General features: G+C 40.7%; 1 protein-coding gene across 1 annotated transcript in view; it reads right to left on the bottom strand.

The window, feature by feature from the left end:
* prmt3 (protein arginine methyltransferase 3) overlaps positions 1 to 19,688 on the bottom strand; it is an 83,108-nt gene that overhangs the window by 2,716 nt on the left and 60,704 nt on the right. Inside the window, exons 14-15 of the mRNA XM_004066823.4 lie at positions 17,991 to 18,041; positions 14,787 to 14,874 (exon numbers count right to left, since the gene is read on the bottom strand). Of these exons, the coding sequence (XP_004066871.1) occupies positions 14,787 to 14,874; positions 17,991 to 18,041 (139 nt within the window). The remainder of the gene's footprint in view (positions 1 to 14,786; positions 14,875 to 17,990; positions 18,042 to 19,688) is intronic.

Genomic DNA, 19,688 nt, shown 5'->3' with positions numbered 1-19,688 from the left:
AAAATCATGTGCAATGAAATAGCAAGGAAAAGGAGAAGGAAAGGAATAATTGTGGATGGAGAACAACTGGAGGAGGTGGATGAGTATAAGTATTTGGGAAGACTGCTAACACCAGGAAATGAGATGGCGAAAGAAATAGACGAGAGAGTAACATCCGCTTGGAAGAGATTCGGACAGTACAGCACGTTTCTGAGAGATCAAAAAATGCCCATGTGTCTCAAGAGGAAGATCATGAACACTGTCATACTGCCATCAATGACTTATGGAGCTGAGACATGGTCACTTACCAACCGCCAAAGAGAGAAACTAGCAATCACCCAGAGGAGCATGGAACGATCAATGCTGGGTGTTACGAGGAGAGATAAGGTCAGGAACGAAGACTTAAGATCAAGAACAGGGGTGAAGGATGTCATCGAGAAAGTGGTTGAAGCCAAAGGCAAGTGGGCAGGACATGTAGCCCGAATGAAGAACCACGAATGGGCTAAGAAAACAACAGAATGGATTCCGTGGGACAGGAAAAGAGGAAGGGGAAGACCGAAGAAAAGATGGAGAGATGACATCGAGCAGAAGGCAGGCAGCACGTGGACCCAGAGTGCCCAAAACCGTGATGAGTGGAGTAAGATGTGGAGGCCACCCGCCAGCAGTGGCGTGACAGGCTGATGATGATGATGATGATGATTTTATAATATGCAGCACCTTATATATATATATATTACAATATTGTCCTTGCGGTCACAGACTGCAGCTGCAGGACTTAACTAAAAGACCACTGGGCATGATTTTTTTTACAATTGATAAAGAGATAATAAGATTGGGTCTTTAGGCGGCAGTGGCTTAGGTGGTTGAGCAGGTCGGCCAAAGATCGAAGGATCGATCCTTGCTCCCTCCAGTAAACTGTTGCTGTGTCCTTGGGCAAGACACTTCACCCTTTTCCTTAAAAAATGCCAGAAGTAAAGCTTAGACTCCATTCATACAGCCTTTTGTTTAGTCTTTGTACTTTCTGCAGCACCATGGAGAGAATAGAATTTTCCCAGCTTTGTTATGCCTCTCTCCAATCAAGTCTTTGATTCAATGTGGTTCATCACAACGGAGTGATTGCTGGTCCATTGATTCTTTGACTCCAAAGAGCTTTGCTGAAATCTTTTTTCTGTCTATGAGTGTGATTTGCTAAAAGTGGACAGCAGTGTTCTGCTCAAGAAACATTTTGAGCTGAATCAGACATCAGACAATTATACCTTTCAGTTTTTTTTGTTGTTGATACATTAACTATTATACTATTTTACCAAGATCCACTTTCATAACTTTCAAGAAATTATGTGGAGAAGCTCAATTTTGTTTAAAAACTTCTGAGTTTTATTTTATTTATTTATTTAGGAAAAAACAGAGTGCTCTCTACATTCATTCCATGTCATCAAATTTCTACTCATTTTCATAACTATCCTCTTTACACCATTAACCTTAATGACCTCTGTGCTTCCGTAACACTTGAAGGGTGAAAGAAATCCATCAAAAGACAGAAACCAATTTCACTGAGTCGGTATGTTTGAGATGAAGTGGAATTCCTTCTTTTGCCCTGCAGCGTTCCAGTGCTGCTGAGCTCAGGCCTCTGCAGCAGGAGTGCGCTGATGTCTCACTAAATGAGGGTGTGCAAAGGGTTTAATGTATGTTCATACGCTAGACTGTGTGTGTGTGTGTGTGTGTGTGTGTGTGTGTGTGTGTGAATGCAGATGCTATGATTTCTCCAGATGGCAGAAAAGTGAGTGCATCTACTGTACAACGCCAGAGCGATTAGAAAGCTGGGAGAAGATGCAGCTGATTATGAGTCATTTTCACTCTGATTAACCTCAAGTTTGACTGCTGGAGGGAAACGAATGTTTACTCAAACGGCAAACGAGCATCTTCTCATCTTAGCAATTTTCACCTGAATTCCTTTCTATGCTCTCCTTACTCTGTACTGAAGGTTAGAACGGGGATGAGGAGAGAAAATGCTGACTGTAATTCCATCACCAGTGTAGCATCCACTATCACTGCTGTCACATCTCCCTCGTTACCATGCCAACGCCACAGTGACTGACTCTGTCACCAGCGCCACACTCTGGGTCTTTCATTACATTGCAGACAGACCAGGAGACGCTTTGAGCAGGAACTGAGTGTAAACTGAATGGCAGAGAATTTGATCCTAAAAACAAAAACAAATGAATGCATGAAGTGAACCAAAAGAGGGACACTTTCATGCACAGTGATGGCACAGTGATGGGTCATTTCTAGGCTGAATCTGAATTGATTCACTACGCCTATGGCTCCTGGCTATCCCTCTAATTGTAGGTCCATTGGAAGCTTTAGTGATGTCCAAAAGTGTTGTTTAAGGAGGAGTTGTAGTGACTTCGGGCTGACTATCCATCGCTAGTAGGGTGTTCAGCATTGCGCTTGTGGCACAGAGGACAAAGACAATTCTTCACGTGGGTGTGCTCTGAAACACAGAAGTTTACACCTAAATGTAAGAGTTTTTGTTTTTTGCATGACTTTTTAAAGTTACAAAACCAATGTCAAGTATTTTCTAAGTGATGGCAGCTAATATAGATGACCAGGGGCTCTTGATGATGTCATCAAGAGGTAGTAACGTCCGAATTTGAAAACACCTCACTCTTCTCGCAAGGATAAATGCTGGGATAGGGAGAAGTGATTCAGATTCAGCCCTAGAGTCTATAATGAAACTAGGCCTCTACAGCCCTTTATGCATTTGATGGACACTTTTTTTTAATCTCAGATACTCACCTATGTGGATGAGGGTCAGTTGGAGTAATATAAATAAAACTGTTGCAGTAAAATGGAAATTATGTATTAGTTGTTTTTGTTCTTCTTGTTCTTCATGCATCACATGTCATATTGTAATCGCAAAATTGATCACTTATATTGCACATCGCCACATTTCCACATATCGTGCAGCCCTATATGAAACATTAACATAGCAAGATATTGTTGGGAATTTTGCTATTAAATATTAGCTTGTTTAATTTTATTAACATTTAAAGGTTTTCAACGATAAAAGAAAATTCATAGAATCTAGCAAATAATAATTTGTTAATCATTTTAAAGATATATGTCTATGATTACTTCAGTAAAGATTGGTTTGTTAAACTGTTTTTATTTAAGTATTTTTAGGGGGCTCAAATTAGCCAACTAGTATGAATATACCCAGTTCCTTATTTACTTTATTAGTGAGACACATCTAACATTTAGGTCAGAATTTTAGGCAATTTTACACTGGGCTAGTCATGAAGATGGTTTCAAACCTCTGATTTGGTTTTAAACTAGAGGTTTCAGTTGTGTTAAGAATAATTTCTAGAATTTGAAAGGTCTAAGTTAAAATACGGGAGGTTGGTCAGCTGCACACTACGCTAAGTTCACACTGCTTTCGGCAGCATGCATTGAAGTGGCCACTTTCAATGAAAAGTCTGTGTAAATGCGAGTTTCAGGTTCCAAACTCTAATGTTCACCCATGGCTATGAATTTTATAACTGCTTTCAGGCTCTATGTACAAAATGCGCGGCCATTGAACGCAAGCTGAAAGTTAAACCAGGTCGAATTTTGACCAATCAGGGACTTGGATTTGGTGATGACCAACGGATGACGTTCCCTTTAATTCACGGAAGTGCTAACCATTTGAAAATTGATCATAAAGGAGAATCTAATAATTGTGGTTGGTGCCAGACTAGAATTATGTGACACCAAGTCTTTCATTTTTCAGAATAGAGCTGTGACAGACAAAGCTTAAAGCAAGATTCACCAGATTAGCACTGCTTTGATATTTCGCACCAAGCCTCTCCCAACTGCAGCCTGAAATACCATCACCTCATCCCCAGCTCTGAAACCCTGACTGTGCAGCCACAGGACGTGGCACGGATGTTTAGCAGGGTAAACCCCAGGAAAGCAGCTGGACCCAATGGAGTTCCCGGGAAGGTTCTGCGGGCCTGTGCCGACCAGCTCTCCCAGGTCTTCACAAAAGTCTTCAACCTGTCTCTAGCACAGGCTTCCATCCCTGCTTGCCTGAAGTCATCCATCATCATTCCAATAACCAAAAAGTCATACCCAGCCTCCCTCACGGATTACCGTCTGGTTGCACTCAGCCCTGTCATCACCAAGTGTCTGGAACGGCTACTCCTAGGACACATCAAAGACTACCTTCCTCCAACCTTTGACCCCCACCAGTTTGCTTACAAAGCAAACAGATCAACGGAGGACGCCAAATCCATCACCCTCCATACTGCGTTGAGCCACTTGGAACACAGAAACACCTACGCCAGGGTGATCTTTGTGGACTACAGCTCAGCCTTTAACACAATCATTCCTGACATTCTGGTCAGCAAACTGTCCGACCTAGGACTCCACCTCATTCAGGATGAGGTTATTAGCCTGACCAAAGAGATCATCCTGGAGTTCAGGAAGAACAAGCAGATCTGCCCCCACTCTACATAAACAGAAAATGTGTGGAGAGGGTCCACAGCTTCACTCTTTCATCCTCCTGGGCGCCACCATCTCGGCCTCACTTGGTTCGTCAACACCATGGCTGTCATCAGGAAGGCACAGCAACACCCTTACTTCCCGAGAAAGCTCAGGAAGAACAATGTGAGCCAGGAGCTGCTGGTAACCTTCTACCTCTCAACCATTGAGAGCATTCTGTCCTACTGCATTACACTGTGAGTGGACATGAGCTAGTAAACAGTAGGAAAAGAAAAAGAAGACGAAGCCCGTCCTTGCTTGCCCAGTGTGAACACCATGGGCTTAACACGCGTTCAAGAATCTGCGTTTAGTGCAGGGGTCGGGAACCTTTTTGGCCGAGAGAGCCATAAACGACACATATTTTTAATTGTAATTTCGAAAGAGCCATACAATAATGTGGTATCCCTTTCCCACACTGAGGCACGGAGACTTAACCTTATTTAAGGTTCTTTGTTCTTGTTATTGCAGACCCCAACAAACGCCGTACAATTAATTCAGCAACTCTTAATTTCTCCCGCCGAGACGAGAGCGCTTCTCCCACCTTTATATTCCCCTGTGCCCGCTCCAGCCCTCCCATTTCCCTTGTTCGGTCCATAGCTGAACCCCATTGGTCCAAATTACCTAACAACAGGCTGAGCGACAGAACTGAGAGCCAATCAGATCGCTGCATGATGCGTTTAATGAACTCCAGAACTTTTAACGCGACCCAACAGCCACCCAGTCCAAGTCAGACCGCGACAATATGTTTAAAACTAAATATACAAATGAATGTGTGCATTTGATGTAATTTCAACATTTTTAAAGTACAATAAGTCTGTGGATTCTTTTTAATAACGTTATGCTGTTGCTGATAAATGATGAGTATTTCTCGTGGTAGTTTTGCTGATGGTGGTCTAGTCTGGTTGATACGTGGCGAGTTTCTGCTTCATGCAGGCGTTGAGACTTTAAACGTGATCGTAGGTCTGAATGTTCTGTAGATGTGAGACAGACTGCTCACATGCAGACGCGGAGCCAAACACACACTCACGCTGCAGTGAAGGGCAGCGGGTTTTACGTTTTTACAATCCCTGCGCGATTCACCTGCTGCCTGTCCCCACAACCCCCACCCCCCACTCTCTGCTTTCCTCCTCACACATCCCGTCCCCGCAACTGTGCGCTCTTTCTCAGAGACGGGAGTGCGCAGTTTTAGGCACGGCAATTCACAGGTTTCCGGCTGGTACAAACTCTGTGAAATAATAGTAAACTGACCTCTGGCATCGCATCGCGCCCGAGAAGGACTGGTCTAATGAAAAAAAAAAGTATAATTATAGATTTGTCGGCGAGCCACATGTGACCATCAAAAGAGCCATATATGGCTTGCGAGCCATAGGTTCCCGACCCCTGGTTTAGTGTGTTCTTGAGTGGCTAGTGTGTATATAGAATAAAGCGATAACAACAATAAGTGCATGTTTGTTGGAGTAATCATAACGCAGTGGAACAAAAAGCAAGCATCATCATTTTTTACTGAACAAAAGTATGAGGAGGGTGACCGCTCTACAATGACTAACAGTGTGCTCATGATGGTTTGTCTTTTAAAAGCAACTGTGGTATCCCCAATGGGCCACGCTGTGAAATTGAAGCCAGCAAAGAGGGGATGAAGGCCAAGAAAATAATAGCCTGACCTTTGGTTACAAAAGAATCAAACTCGAATCAAACACTTTTGCCCTAAAAATAACTTTGCAATTATCTTTCCAACATATCCTGAGTGTGTCAGACCGAGATGTTAAAGCAGCACAACTGGTGACAGAGCGTGTTTTCAGTGTTACAACATCAGCTTTGCTGTAATCAGTCAAACTAGACTCCCCATGGAAAAAGGCCCTCGTGCCTTCACTAAACTGCCATACTCAGAAACTGGGAAAAAGAGCCAACCATGTGTGGAAATGAGTCGTGGAATGGAGCCTGGTTTTCACTGTGATACCATACATCAACATGCCAGAGTCATTAAGCACAAGCAGGGCCATGAAACCAGCTCATCTCAGCCCGATGCAGTTTGTGTGCATGAAATTACAATGGAAATAGACGCATTGAATTGGTGAATTACTTAAAGTGCTGTCATTTATGTAAGAACCAATTTGGTCACAATTTGCCAACATTTTGACGCTTTGAGTCGGACGGTTGCTTCCGCGAAGTGCGTTAAAAAGTGATAACGCACACTTTGAAGGCCATTAACCCATACATACAATGGTCAATAAATATAAATATTAACGAGTTTTTAGTCCTTAATTCTTGTTTCTTTCTGATTTGATTCGCTTTTCTCACAAAAAGCAGACTATTTGTCACGGGTGCGGCAACAAATTGTCCGCGTTGCGCCGCACCACCGCTATATATATCTCATATATATATATATATATATATATATATATATATATATATATATATATATATATATATATATATATATATATATGCTGAGATCTTTCCGATGGGTTGAATAAAGCATCAGTTCAGAGAGAAAGTTCACCTCTAACCACTTGTTTTTGTCCAAATGATGAAGCAAAACGATGTTTTAATGAAGCTGGCGCAGTGATGCAAAACATTTATGATAGGTGACCGGAACTTCTTTTTTCACCGTGCGGTTATCCTGTGGTATATCACTTTTTAACGCACACCCAACAACCAATCAGAATAGAGTATTCACCCGGACCATGGTACAAGTAAGGCTTAATGGCCGACGAAGTATGCATTATCACTTTTTAACACACGCCGTGGAAACCTGAACCATCCGACACGAAGCGAAATGCGTTAAAAAGTAATAATGCATACTTCGAATGCCATTAACCCGCTTAAACCATGGTCACTTACAAAAAAAATACATAGTAACAAGTTTTTTAGTGCTTAATTCTTGTTTTTTGCCAATTTGGAACACTTTTCTCACAAAAAGCGAACTATTTGTTACTATTTGTAACAAATAGTTCGCGTCGCGCAGCACCACCGCCGCAGTACGCTAGGTGACCGGAACTTCTTTTTTCACCGTGCGGTTATCCTGTTGTATATCACTTTTTAACGCACACCCAGCAGCCAATCAGAATCGAGTATTCACCCGGACCATGGTATAATTATATATATATATACACCGATATATAAAACCTTGATCTTCATTAAAGTATACATTTTTGTTCAGCTTTTTTGAGTGGAATAATGGAGTTTGGAGTATAACTGAGGTTGAGGACAGGTGTCGAGTTAGTATTCAGAGATTATTTAATTTAATGTCAATCTGTTTAAATTAAACTTAATAACAATAACTATGTGTTTTAAAAGGCTGCTAAAAGTTGAAGCTGGGGTAACTATGGTGCTCTGGGGTGCTGGCCTCTATTCTCATCTACTTCTACCCTTCCTCTCTTCTCTATTTCTGATCATTATTTATCATTTAGTTCCCCATGCCTCTGTTTGGTGCAGTGGAATTCATATATTGTCCCTCTCCCCTCCTAGGGAGTGGGACTGCTTCCAGACTCCAGTTGGCTCATCCGTGCTCCTGTTCCTGACTGTGTACCTCGCCTTTGCTCCCGCTCCTACACCTGGCTGTGGTTCCTGTCTCCGGCTCGACTCGCGCCCCTGACTGTCCCCCCCCAACCACGGCTGGAGGAAGCTTGTCTGCTGGACTTTATATATGTAGTTGTAGGGTTAGATAAGTTAATTCTTCTCTAAGAGTTCTGGTAAATCGCCTGTCCGTCCTGGGGGAGGATCCCCCCTTCATGTGGGCACCCCTGAGGTTTCTTCGTTTTTTCCGGAATCCGTTTTTTTTAGGAATTTTTCCTTACCGCGAGAGAGGGGTCTAAGGGCAGGGATGCCTGTATAGCTTAGTCAGTTTGTTAGTTCATTTTAGTATTTTCCTATTGAACTCTTTGTATTCATGATCCTTTTGAGTTCATGTTTTACTTCGAAGCCCAAAATCACAACAGTTGTGATTTTGGGCTATACAAACAAATAAAAAATTGAATAGATAACAAGTTCAAGCAGGGGCCATTGATAAGGTAACGAGTGGAGAACAGAGGGTTCCTCTTACAGAAGAAGTTACAGGTATGTGAGAGCCAGAAATCTTGCTTGTTGGTAGGTGAAAAATTACTTATTTTCCATGTGGGTTTCTGGATATTGTTTCTCACTTTGTCTCTCTTTTGTCTCTCTCATATATATATATATGATATATATATATATATATATATATATATATTTGCAGTACACCTATTTATGTATTTATCAAATTAATTATATAATCTAATTCAATATATTTATTCATGACTATTCATGACTTATTCATGACTTTAGACTCTGGCAAGAGTCTGGCGAGACGAGACGTATCCCGATATTTTACCGAAACATATTTCCTTTCAGTTTTTTTAAATATGACTTGGAAAAAACTCAACCTGAATTTTAATGTCTTCCACTGTAATAAAATGGTCAAATTCAGTTTATTTAATGATCATAATGTTAAACACTGCCATTGTATCTCATATATATGTTGCGTTTACCAAAGCAAATTCATAATGCTTTTATTTTGGTAAGTTAAAATATAGAAAGGGAACAGTCAACATTGTCTGATTTGCAAAAAATATATATTTTTCCGCAAAAGAAGAAAAAAAAACAAAGATTGAATGAGCCTTAATAAGTTTCTTTTGGGGAAATAAAATGCTGTTTGTTTACAGCATTGCTTAATGTAGCTTCTCCAGTGCTTTTAAACGGTTCAGGAGCGCCTGAATGGTGCTTCAGAAAAATAAAGGGGGGGGGGGGGGGGGGGCACTGATTCTTATCAGAGACAATAAAGTGTGATGTTGAGGCAGCATGACAGAACGAAGGAAAGTTGCTTTAATGTGACAAAGAAGGTGCTTTGTTTACATATCAGTCTGCTGTGCTGCAGCCACGCTTCTCACACACGGAAATGACTGGTAACGCTCCTCGCCACGATCTGACTATGTCTGACTATGTCAGGCTTTTTTCAGAGCGTTGTACACATCCCTTTGATCCAACAGGTCGCTAAACTAGAATCTGTTGCTGGGAGGTTCTGCAGAACTTTGGCCCGCTTTGCCGATAGCATTCTAGCATGTGCTAAGCGCATTAGCCGCTGCCGTGCTTGACTCGTATTTATCTGAGTCGCTAAAAAGTACAGCAATCCACGTTTTTATATGTTAATGGCAGCAACATGGCTCATAGTTTCTGTTTGGTATCCATTGCAAGGAAAAACGAAGTTGTTCATGTCTCATAACAACAGAACAAGCTGCCTCCGGCTGCAGTCTTCCTCTTGTTTTGTGCAGAATAGAGCTGCTCAAAGAGCCTCCCTGTTCTCTGCTGCCAACTAGCGGTTTGAGGGTGAAGTGGACAACAAGAGTCAGACACTAAAGGACGCTCAGAAATAATTAAATAAATATAGTCCTGGCAGCATTTTGAATCGATACAAGTATTGCCAAATGAAGTATTGCGAATCGATATTTTCTCACACCCCTAGCTGTTGCTGTTGTTTGACAACTCAAGGACCTAGAATGTTCAAACTCAAAAGGAGGAGGATGGACGAAAGAGGTGTGTGTGCGTAAGGGTGGGAGGGTAATCCTAATGGATTTTATCTCCATTCGGTACGGAAATGATGAATCATTAAAGGTAGCACAAGAACCAGCTGACCCACCATTAATGCTAAAGCCCAATTTTGTAGCTACAGATCAACTTTTGAGCATGAAACCAGTGTGATAACTCACCTTAACAAAACACAAAAAGTTTTAACAAGGTAACTATCTTCTTCTTAATCATTTAATTTCACGAATACACCCTCAATCAAAAAAGAGAAGGATCTTTTTCTCACATTAAAATGTGAAAAAAGGGTCTTCCTCCTCAATACTCGAGCAACATAAACACACTAGACCATGACAAATGATATGCTGTTTAATTTATATCCCACCAGGCAGCAGGATTTGCAGGGATGTTTTGTTCCGGGCGTGCCCTCTTTCTTTTGCGCCAGTGCAGCTTCAGAGTTAATTACTGCTGCACTCGTACTAACCCATCAAATAAGATTTGGTCTTTGCCACAATAAATCAGCTCAGCAAGAACCAAATTGAAGCGAAACCACCACTGGCCATTTCTTCTCAGGTTTCACATCCCAAGGTGCTCTTCAGTCAGTGTTCAAGAGAAGAGGGTGCTGACTCTAACAGAGTCCGTTACAGTTCCGTCATCTTCAAGGTGACTTCAAAAAGTTTTCTCTTATGACAGGGAGGGTTACTGTAAAGTTTTAGAACTCCTATAAAGGAGCAGTGTATGTCTGTGTGTGTGTGTCTGTGCGTGTGTTCTGGAGAACACTCTGAGAGCCCAGCAGGCAACCAGTTAATGTTATTAAAAACTTCTAGTTTATGGCCTCCAGGGAAGGCATGGCACATCAGTAAACAGGTTCTTATTCAAACTATCATCTATATTTAGCCACCTTTTTCTTTTAGAACTAATGTCAATCTAAAGTGTTCTATTCTGGACAGAAAAAGCTCAAGTCTTTAAGTGTCCAGGACACGAGAAGAAAACAGCTGATTTCTTAGCAACTTTTATTTTATTTTTTAATTCATAGCTTTTAAAGTGTTAAGATTTTAGACCCAGCAGGGTGTAGTTTTCCTAGGACATAGTTTCTGCAGAGTTTATTCGAAATTTGCCTCTGAGTGGAAAGTGTGGGACTCTTGGTGCCCCCGCCCCCCTTCCCATTACTGAGAGCTCGGAGCAGGGATCTTGTGGCCCAACCAGCTTATTTTCTACTTCAAGAATAAGTTCCTTTTCCCTAATGTTATTTTTTGGTCTGCTCCTGATTCACAACAAATCAGAAAATACTCAGACGCAATTTTAAGGTGTATTCTCTCTTTATATGCCCTCAGTCATCAGAAAAATGGCACATCTTAAAAAGTAAATCAGTGTGAAAAAAATAGGTTCTTTTGCAGTCTTATTTAAAGGAGATAGCAAAAGCAATTGTTTTAATGTTTAGAACATATCCTGTTTTTCAGTCTTTCTAAAATAAGCACAATCAGAAAGGCCCTCTACTGGTGTGCAGTAGAATTAACACAGTATGCTAAGAGGCTTTGGTATAAATCATTTAAAACAAAGTCAATGTCAAAATAAATTACTTCATAATGTCATACAGTGTCCTTATGTCACACTCTAGTGTTGCGAGTACTGGCTCCTTACTTACTGTGCATAGATGCGGTATGCACTGGGTGTTCAGGTGATATGCAAGTACCTAAAAGCTGTCCACACAAACTAAACTGTCTAGTTTCTCATTTCTAACAGTCTGACTGTACAGAAGGAAGGTGCAACGGGCCCACAAGGAACAAGCAATTATCACTTGAACAGCCCACATGATTGGAGGGGGGTTGTGAAAAAAACTCAAAATCCATACCGCACGCCTGCGACTCACCTACACCACCCTTAGACATAAGGATGTTCACTACTAAGAAATGTGCGTGAACATTTTTGCTCTACGGTACATGTGTCAAACTCAAGGCCCGGGGGCCACATGTGGCCTGCCATGTTTTTTTATAAAAGTTTTTAATTTATTAAAACAAAAATGTTCTTTAGTTGATTACACATCATCTATCTGTTGCTTCTGTTGTAATTATTCAATGTTTGCAGGTCTTATGTGTGTATACAGACAAATTGTTGTCATCAAACCATCAGTTGGATGCAAGGCTGTGTGCGGCCTTTTTGTGAAATGGTACACGTGTAATACATGCTTTTTCTAGCTCAGTTTTATCTTATTATTATTTATTCACTTGCTTAGTTTGATCCTTTTCTATGCAACTGTAATTCTCACTTTAAAACGTTATAATAAATAAATAGTTAGTTATTTAACATTAAGGAGTAGTTACATTTGTTTTTCATTACATTTAGTTTCATGTATAAGTTATATCTGGCCCTTTGAGGACAGCCACTATGGGGATGTGGCCCTCTGTGAAAATGAGTTTGACACCCCTGCTCATCGAGTGGTTTACAATCCTAACATTTCCAGCAGCAACCTGCGGGCCCCATATATGCTTATCCATAATTTCATATACAGCCTGTCTCTACCTGTTAGGGCAGCCGTGACAAATGCTTAAGGAAAAAAAATTCTGATTAATACCTATAAAAGTTGCTGTCGCAGTTTTCCAGTTGTGTGAACTTGTTGTTGTTTACACTAAAACACATTCATAGACTGTACACATCTTAGGGTTTCATGTTTCTTGTCCACTGTAAGCTTACAACCATCTCTTTCCACCAAACTACCCCAATAATTTGATTCTGATTTATTGTGAAAAAACCACTGGATCCTCCACCCCATCCGACTCATTCTGGACGGACGTCAAGTCACTCGGTCACGGGTCAATAATACATCCACTACTTTCTTGGACTGCTAAATTGAAACCCCCAAACAAGAAAAGCTACAGAAAGAAAAGTTTTTTTTGGAGAAAAGAGCCAGTGAGAAAAAAGAACAAGAGCCTTTGAACTTTAAAGAAAAAAAGAAATCTGCATTTACAGACAAAAACCCGGAGTCTTTATTCCAGATATGGATTTATTACTATGTTCTCACAGACCATAAGAACAATTTATAGTATTTAACAACCAGCTGTCTAATGTTATGAGAATTCTGCTAATAAAGCTACTTAAATGGTTGATTCATGTTAATTATTATATTGAGAAAAATACCAGTTGTAGAGTCAGTTGTTTTCCCCACCCTTGCACCTTAAAAGTTGGACGAGGCAGACATTGGCATCCAAATGCCTTAGCTTCCACTTAGACCCTTATGGGCTAAGAGAAAATCTGTCCCACATTTTAATGGTTCCTAAATGAAATCTAATAACAAATAAAGTTTAAACCAGCTGCAGATATTTTACAGAGGATGAAAATAAACTTTATCTTTAAAGTTAAGGGAAAGAAATTCCTCAAACAGGCTAGTTCGTGAAAATATTGTCTGACATTAAAGCGGTCCGAGGCCTGAAAAAGGTTGGGGACCACGCTATTGTGCAACAAAAGGCCGAATGAACTGCATCATGCAGAGATAGGTACAAATAAAAAAAGTAGGGTACCAACCTTCGCACCTTACCATGTACATGCATGTAACTAGCACGCACGCACAGACGCACGCACACACTGAAAGAACATTGACACTACGGTTTAGCATAAGGTCATCAGACGAAATCTGAAACTTTACCAACATTTTAGTATTCTCCTGTCCCTTGGTCTCCCTGATGGTTTTATCTGAGCCGGCAGAGACTACAGTCTGTGATAGCGTTTGTGCAGTGTCAAATTTTTGTTCAGTGTTATCGCTTTTGTGCGTAGCAGGTGGATGCTGAGCATGGCTAAGGGCCAATAACCGCCTCTGCCTAACCAGAGATCATATATTAAAGTACACAACATCTGATACACGTTCAATGAGTCAACAGCTATTCTCGGGCCTCACTCATCCTCATATTAGCAAATGTAGCCACAATTTTTTCCAACGATAACATTCAGAGGGCTTGAACTTCACTTCTGTATTACATGTAGAATATAGCACACAGCATGTGATACTGAAGCTGCTTCTCCTTTTCTAAGGCTAACTTTTAACTCTGTTAGGTTTGTATTAAAACACGGATAAGATCAACAAGATATACATTTACGTTTTTTGTCTTACCTTTATCTTATTCAAAAAACATCAACTCTATCTGTTTTTTCTATTCTGTATCTATGCATCATTTCTGTAATGAGTTTAAATCTGTGTGATTTTTTATTGTGTTGACTAAAATGCTTGAAATCAAATCAAACTAAATAAAATCAAATCAAACCAAATCAACCTACTGGTTTCTTACAAACCAAAGTCAGCTTAAAACATTTCAATAGGAAAGTCTTTTTCATAACTTCAGCAGCAATTCAAAGTGCGATTCCGACAGGGTAACAAATCATTATAATGCTTTAAAAAATGTAACAATATAAACGATTAAATCTCCTCTCATCCAACAGTTTGAAGGCCCAAACGGCCCATCAGATAAAGTTTTCCTTGTTGTCTCTGATGACTGCATGTGATCTGTTTGGATCGCTCTGTCGCCATGAGAGACAGATGATGGGTGTCAACCAGCCTGACTACATCTTCACCGCAGACAAATTACTGCCACAACTCGCTGCGATGCAAGCAAGGTGCAAAGCAGTGACACATGAGTATGTGAGCGCCACTCACCAGTTCAGGGTAAGTCAAATGAGAATGTAGACACAGATGAAAAGTCCTGATTTGTACATTTAAAACACACTTCATCTATTTTGAGGTGGGTGTCAACCTGCATACTGACCCGCTTGAACTGATATTGGCCTCTCCAGAAGGAAGACCGTCTGCTTCCAGTGAGTCTTTGTGACCTGAGGACCTGTAGAGAACATCACCTGACAAAGACAAAGAAATAATAAAACCTTCAGTGCAATGACTAAACATAAGAAATTGAACTTTTCTAAGCTGAATCCAATTACTGACATTTTTAATAGTGGGATCTGCTAATCAGATCTTTCAGGTTTCCGTTTTAAGAATTATTTATGACAGCATGAAAAAACAAACTAACAAACTTTCTTCAATACAGTTTCTTTTTTTAAGTGAAACATAAAAGACAATAATTAAGGGATGTTCCCTAAATGTTATGTTTTTGTGATGCCAAGCTAAAAAAAATGCAGCACTATGGAGCCCTCCACAGGCCAGTGGTTAATGAGAAAAACGAAAAAAAAAAGAAATAATCGGATAAACCGTCCGCATGGAATAATCAATTGTGTTTGTACTGTTGCGCAATCGTCCACAGTCCGTTCGCCTGTTCTGCGTTAGTGGGCTGCCGGACTCAGGAGAACCGCTTCTCTCGCGAGATTTGTATCTCCAAGCAGTGGAGCGACGTTGGAACGGGCGGAGGCGCTTTTTGAATGAACAGTCCTGAGAAACCATGCAAACAATCACATGAATTTGTGTTACCAATCAGGTCCAGACAAAAGAAAGCCTGATGTCATTCCAGTGTAAATTCATCCACGGCTAAATGTTGTTAGCACGTATTAACCTAATCCTAACCCTTCTCCCGGGTTAAGTACGGCCAAGTATGAAGCACTGGCCTCACGGATTTAAAAAAAACTAAAATGCACTTAGTAAAAATCATAACAATAATAAAAGCCCATTTAGAAGATCATCTCGCTCTATTTCGGAGCTTTGTTGTTTACAACGGGACCTCCAAGTTCTTCTTCTATGGTGTAACGTCATCATTAGTTGCAGGCTGTGTTCGGTGGCTGTGCTAACAACATTTAGCTGTGGAGGAATTTACACTGGAATGACATCAGGCTTTATTTTGTCTAGACCCGACTGGTAACACAAATTCACGAGATTGTTTGCACGGTTCCTCAGGACTCTTCATTCAAAAACCGACTCCGCCTGTTCCAAAGTTGCTCCACTGCTTGGAGATACAAATCTCCCGAGAGACGCGGTTCTCCTGAGTCCGGCAGCGTGACGGACTGCAATCCGAAGATTCATTCATTGCACACCGTAAGAAACCTCCCCTGCCTGCAAACATGAAGCTACGACTGAGTCCAGCTGCTCTGCTCAGAGACATGCACATGCAACGTCTGCGCACGGACGATTTCGCAACAGTATGAGCACAATTGATTAATCTGTGAGAACGGTTTACTAATCCGTGCGCACAGAGTAGTAAAGTGTGCGCCCTTTTTTTTTCTTTTGAACGGGCTCCTTACTCTGTACAGCATAACAAAGTTATAGTTAATACACTTATGCAGCTTCTCCATTTTTCCTTCTGTCTTTGTGTGTGGAAATAGGTTAAGTCTAAGTATCATGTATTTACATGATACTTAGACTTAACCAATTTCCACATCCATCTTAAAACCCACTTAAACAGATGAGAGAGGCCTTTAATTTTCACCAATGGCAAACCTCAACTACGAGACTAAATGAGAAAAAGAAATGCAGAAAATCACTTGTCTGATTTTTAAAGAATTTCTTTGTAAATTATGGTGGAAAATAAGTGTAAGCCACTTCTTCACCAGCCGGTAAGTGTATTTGGGATCGTTGTCATGCTAAAAGACCCAGCCATGTCTCATCTTCAATGCCCTTGCTACTGGAAGGAGGTTTTCACTCAAAATCTGACAATACATGACCCCATTTATTCTTTCCTTTACACGGTCACCTGGTCCTTTTGCTGAAAAACAACCCCAAAGCATGACGCTTTCCCCCCATGGTTTACAGTAGGTATGGTGTTCTTTGGATGCAACTGAGCATTCTTTCTCCTCCAAACACGACAAGTAGAGTTCTTACCAGTAAGTTCTATTTTGGTTTGATATGACCATCGGACATTCTTCCTATACTCTTCTGGATCATCCAAATGCTCTCTAGCAAACTTTACACGGGCCTGCACATGTACTTGCTTTAGCAGGGGGACACGTCTGGCACTGCAGGATTTGAGTCCCTGGCGGCGTAGTGAGTTACTGATGGTAGCCTTTGTTATCTTGATCCCAGCTCTCTGCGGTCATTCACTAGGTCCCCCATGTGGTTCTGGGATTTTTGGTCACCGTTCTTGTCATCAGTTTGACCCCACGAGGTGAGATCTTGTAGGGAGCCCAAGATGGAGGGAGATTATCAGTGGTATTGTGTGACTTCCATTTCCTAATAATTGCTTCCAAACTTGATTTCTTCACATTAAGCTGCTTACCTATGGCGGATTCAGTCTTCCTAGCCTGGTGCAGCTCAACAAGTTTGTTTTTGACAGCTCTTTGGTCTTGGCCATGGTGGAGTTTGGAGTGTGACTGCTTGGGGTTGTGGACAGGTGTGTTTTATATAGACAACCAGTTCAAACAGGTGCTATTAATGCAGGTAAAGAGTGGAGGACAGAGGACAGAAGAAGTTACAGGTCTGTGAAAGCCAGAAATCTTGCTTGTTTATAGGTGACTAAATACTTAATTTCCATGTGATTTTTCTGGATTTTTTTTCTCATTTTTTCTCTCATTTTTGAGCTTTAATGATGAAAATTACAGGCTTCTTTCATCTTTTTAAGTGGGAGAGACTTGCACAATTGTTGGCTGAATAAACACTTTTTTGCCCCACTGTATTTTCATATATATAAATGGATGTAGTTTGCTCTGAAAGGCTTAAGCTTAGCATGATATAGGCCCATTAAACAAGAAAAAAATAATTATAACAGCCCAACTTTTTTAATCATTTTATAGCAAAAAAAAACAACAAAAAAAACTTTTATGACAAATATCTCAGTCTCAGTTTGAATGTTCAAGACCACATAAAACTCAGATACATTATGAAGTTCAATAGAAACCAAGCCTGTGTTGTTCACAGAGCTTAGCATCAGCTGTTTCAAACTGGCCAGCCGCTACTGGGTAAATGCTTGGATCAGCAGGAGGCTAGGACACACGTCGATTGCCAGAGAACGCCTCCGGGAGGAGAAACACACCGGAGCGTGAGCATAATTGAGTTTACGTTAAATGGCTCGGCTATTGCAACTGCTTCTTACCTTGTTGTTGCAGTCTTTGTCAAAGAAAATGTCAAAGTAGCCGACAATTGCCTGCAATGAAAAATGAGAGCTGTGTTAAGATTGTGACAGTACAATAAACCCCTGGATTTGTTTGACCACACAGCAACTATGACGTGTGGAGCTGGAAGGCAGGTTTTAATGAGAAACACAGCATTTACACAGAACTATAGTAAATGGATGTATCAGTAGTTTTTCTACCTTTACAGTGCAGTTTCTTTACATCGGCTGTTATGAACATGATTGTAAGTACACCAATCTGTTTTCTTTGACCTTACTTTCTTGGAAAACTAACTTTGTGAACAACACACTCCCTGAGATCCATCTTTTACCATCTGAGACCTGCCAGTTGACTAAAGAAACTCACTATAGACCACCGGAAACACAACCACATTTCTTTGCTGACCAGGAAAACAATGGGGAAAAAAAACCCCAGATTTAACAGTAATTGAAATTAGATGAGTCGTCTGTGGAGAGGAGTGCTTAAGAAAAAAAGGAAACCCTTCAGTGTGTGTGAATTGGCTGAACATAAATGTGTTCATCTAGATAAGGTGATGCAGTGAAACAAAATTAGACAACTGACAAATTATTGTTCCCAGAGCATCCATTCTTAAAGTGATACCCCTTATAGAAGCCAACAAACAAGACAGAGCCGGTTTGGCAATTTATTAGTGATATCATTTGCCTTTTTAGGTCACAGACATGGCCACAAATAATGTGCATTTCATCAAAGTTAAGTATGAATGAGAACAGATTTCTTTTTGTTTGCTATATGTCACTTCATTCCTTGAAATTGTGCCGAGTAACAGAAAACATGTCTGAAGGAAAATCAAGTAACACATCGAAAAACAAACTGAATTACAGTCCAAGGCCAAACAGCTTTAGGTTACCGTGTTGGATTTGTGAGGTGAAAACCACCCCCAAGCTTGTTTTTCTCCTGATCCTACCCCCACCAGAGAAGCACAGCCACTCTATCAATCTCAGGAGCACACTTGTAGTGGCAATGATGCGCAACTAATGGCTTTTAATCCTGACGCAGCTGACAACTTGGAGGCTGGTTGTTTAAGACAAAGAACAGCCAAATCAATGCAAAGGAGAGAAAGAGATGAATGAAATTAAGAGAAGGCAGAAGGAATGAAAGTACTTTAAAAGAGAAAACAGAAAAGAGAGATCCAGAAGAATGAAATAGCATTACAACAAGCGGGGAAGCTGTAACAAAATAAGTGGTCAATATAAAACAATAGTATTGCCAACTTCTTCTTTAAATTTGACCCAAAATCCCCTTTAAAAAATCTCCATCTACTCCACATAGGCCTACAAAAAACAGAGGACAAGCATGTAATCTTGATAATTACATTGCCATCCGAAGCTGTGTTTAATACACTCTACACCAAGTCTTCAATCAGCCTTTATTGACTGAGACAGGCAGGGCCAGCACCACAAGCTCTCAGCGTAACTGCCAGAAAAGAACCCAAAGTAGATAAAAGAGCATGTGAACCCAATGCAATTATGGCTTTTAATGAACACTACAGAGAAGCTCAGTACAGAGGTAATTGGGAAATTAGCCATAATTACTCATCAGACGGAGCAGATTCACCTCTCGTAGGCAGAGATGGAGATCATCCCCAGTGTGTCTTGATGATTACATTGGCCCATAAGCGAGATTGATAGTCACTTCTC

Source organism: Oryzias latipes, chromosome 3 (genome assembly GCF_002234675.1).
Source record: "Oryzias latipes chromosome 3, ASM223467v1".
Taxonomy (NCBI): domain Eukaryota; kingdom Metazoa; phylum Chordata; class Actinopteri; order Beloniformes; family Adrianichthyidae; genus Oryzias; species Oryzias latipes.
This window is presented reverse-complemented; position numbering and strand designations above follow the sequence as displayed.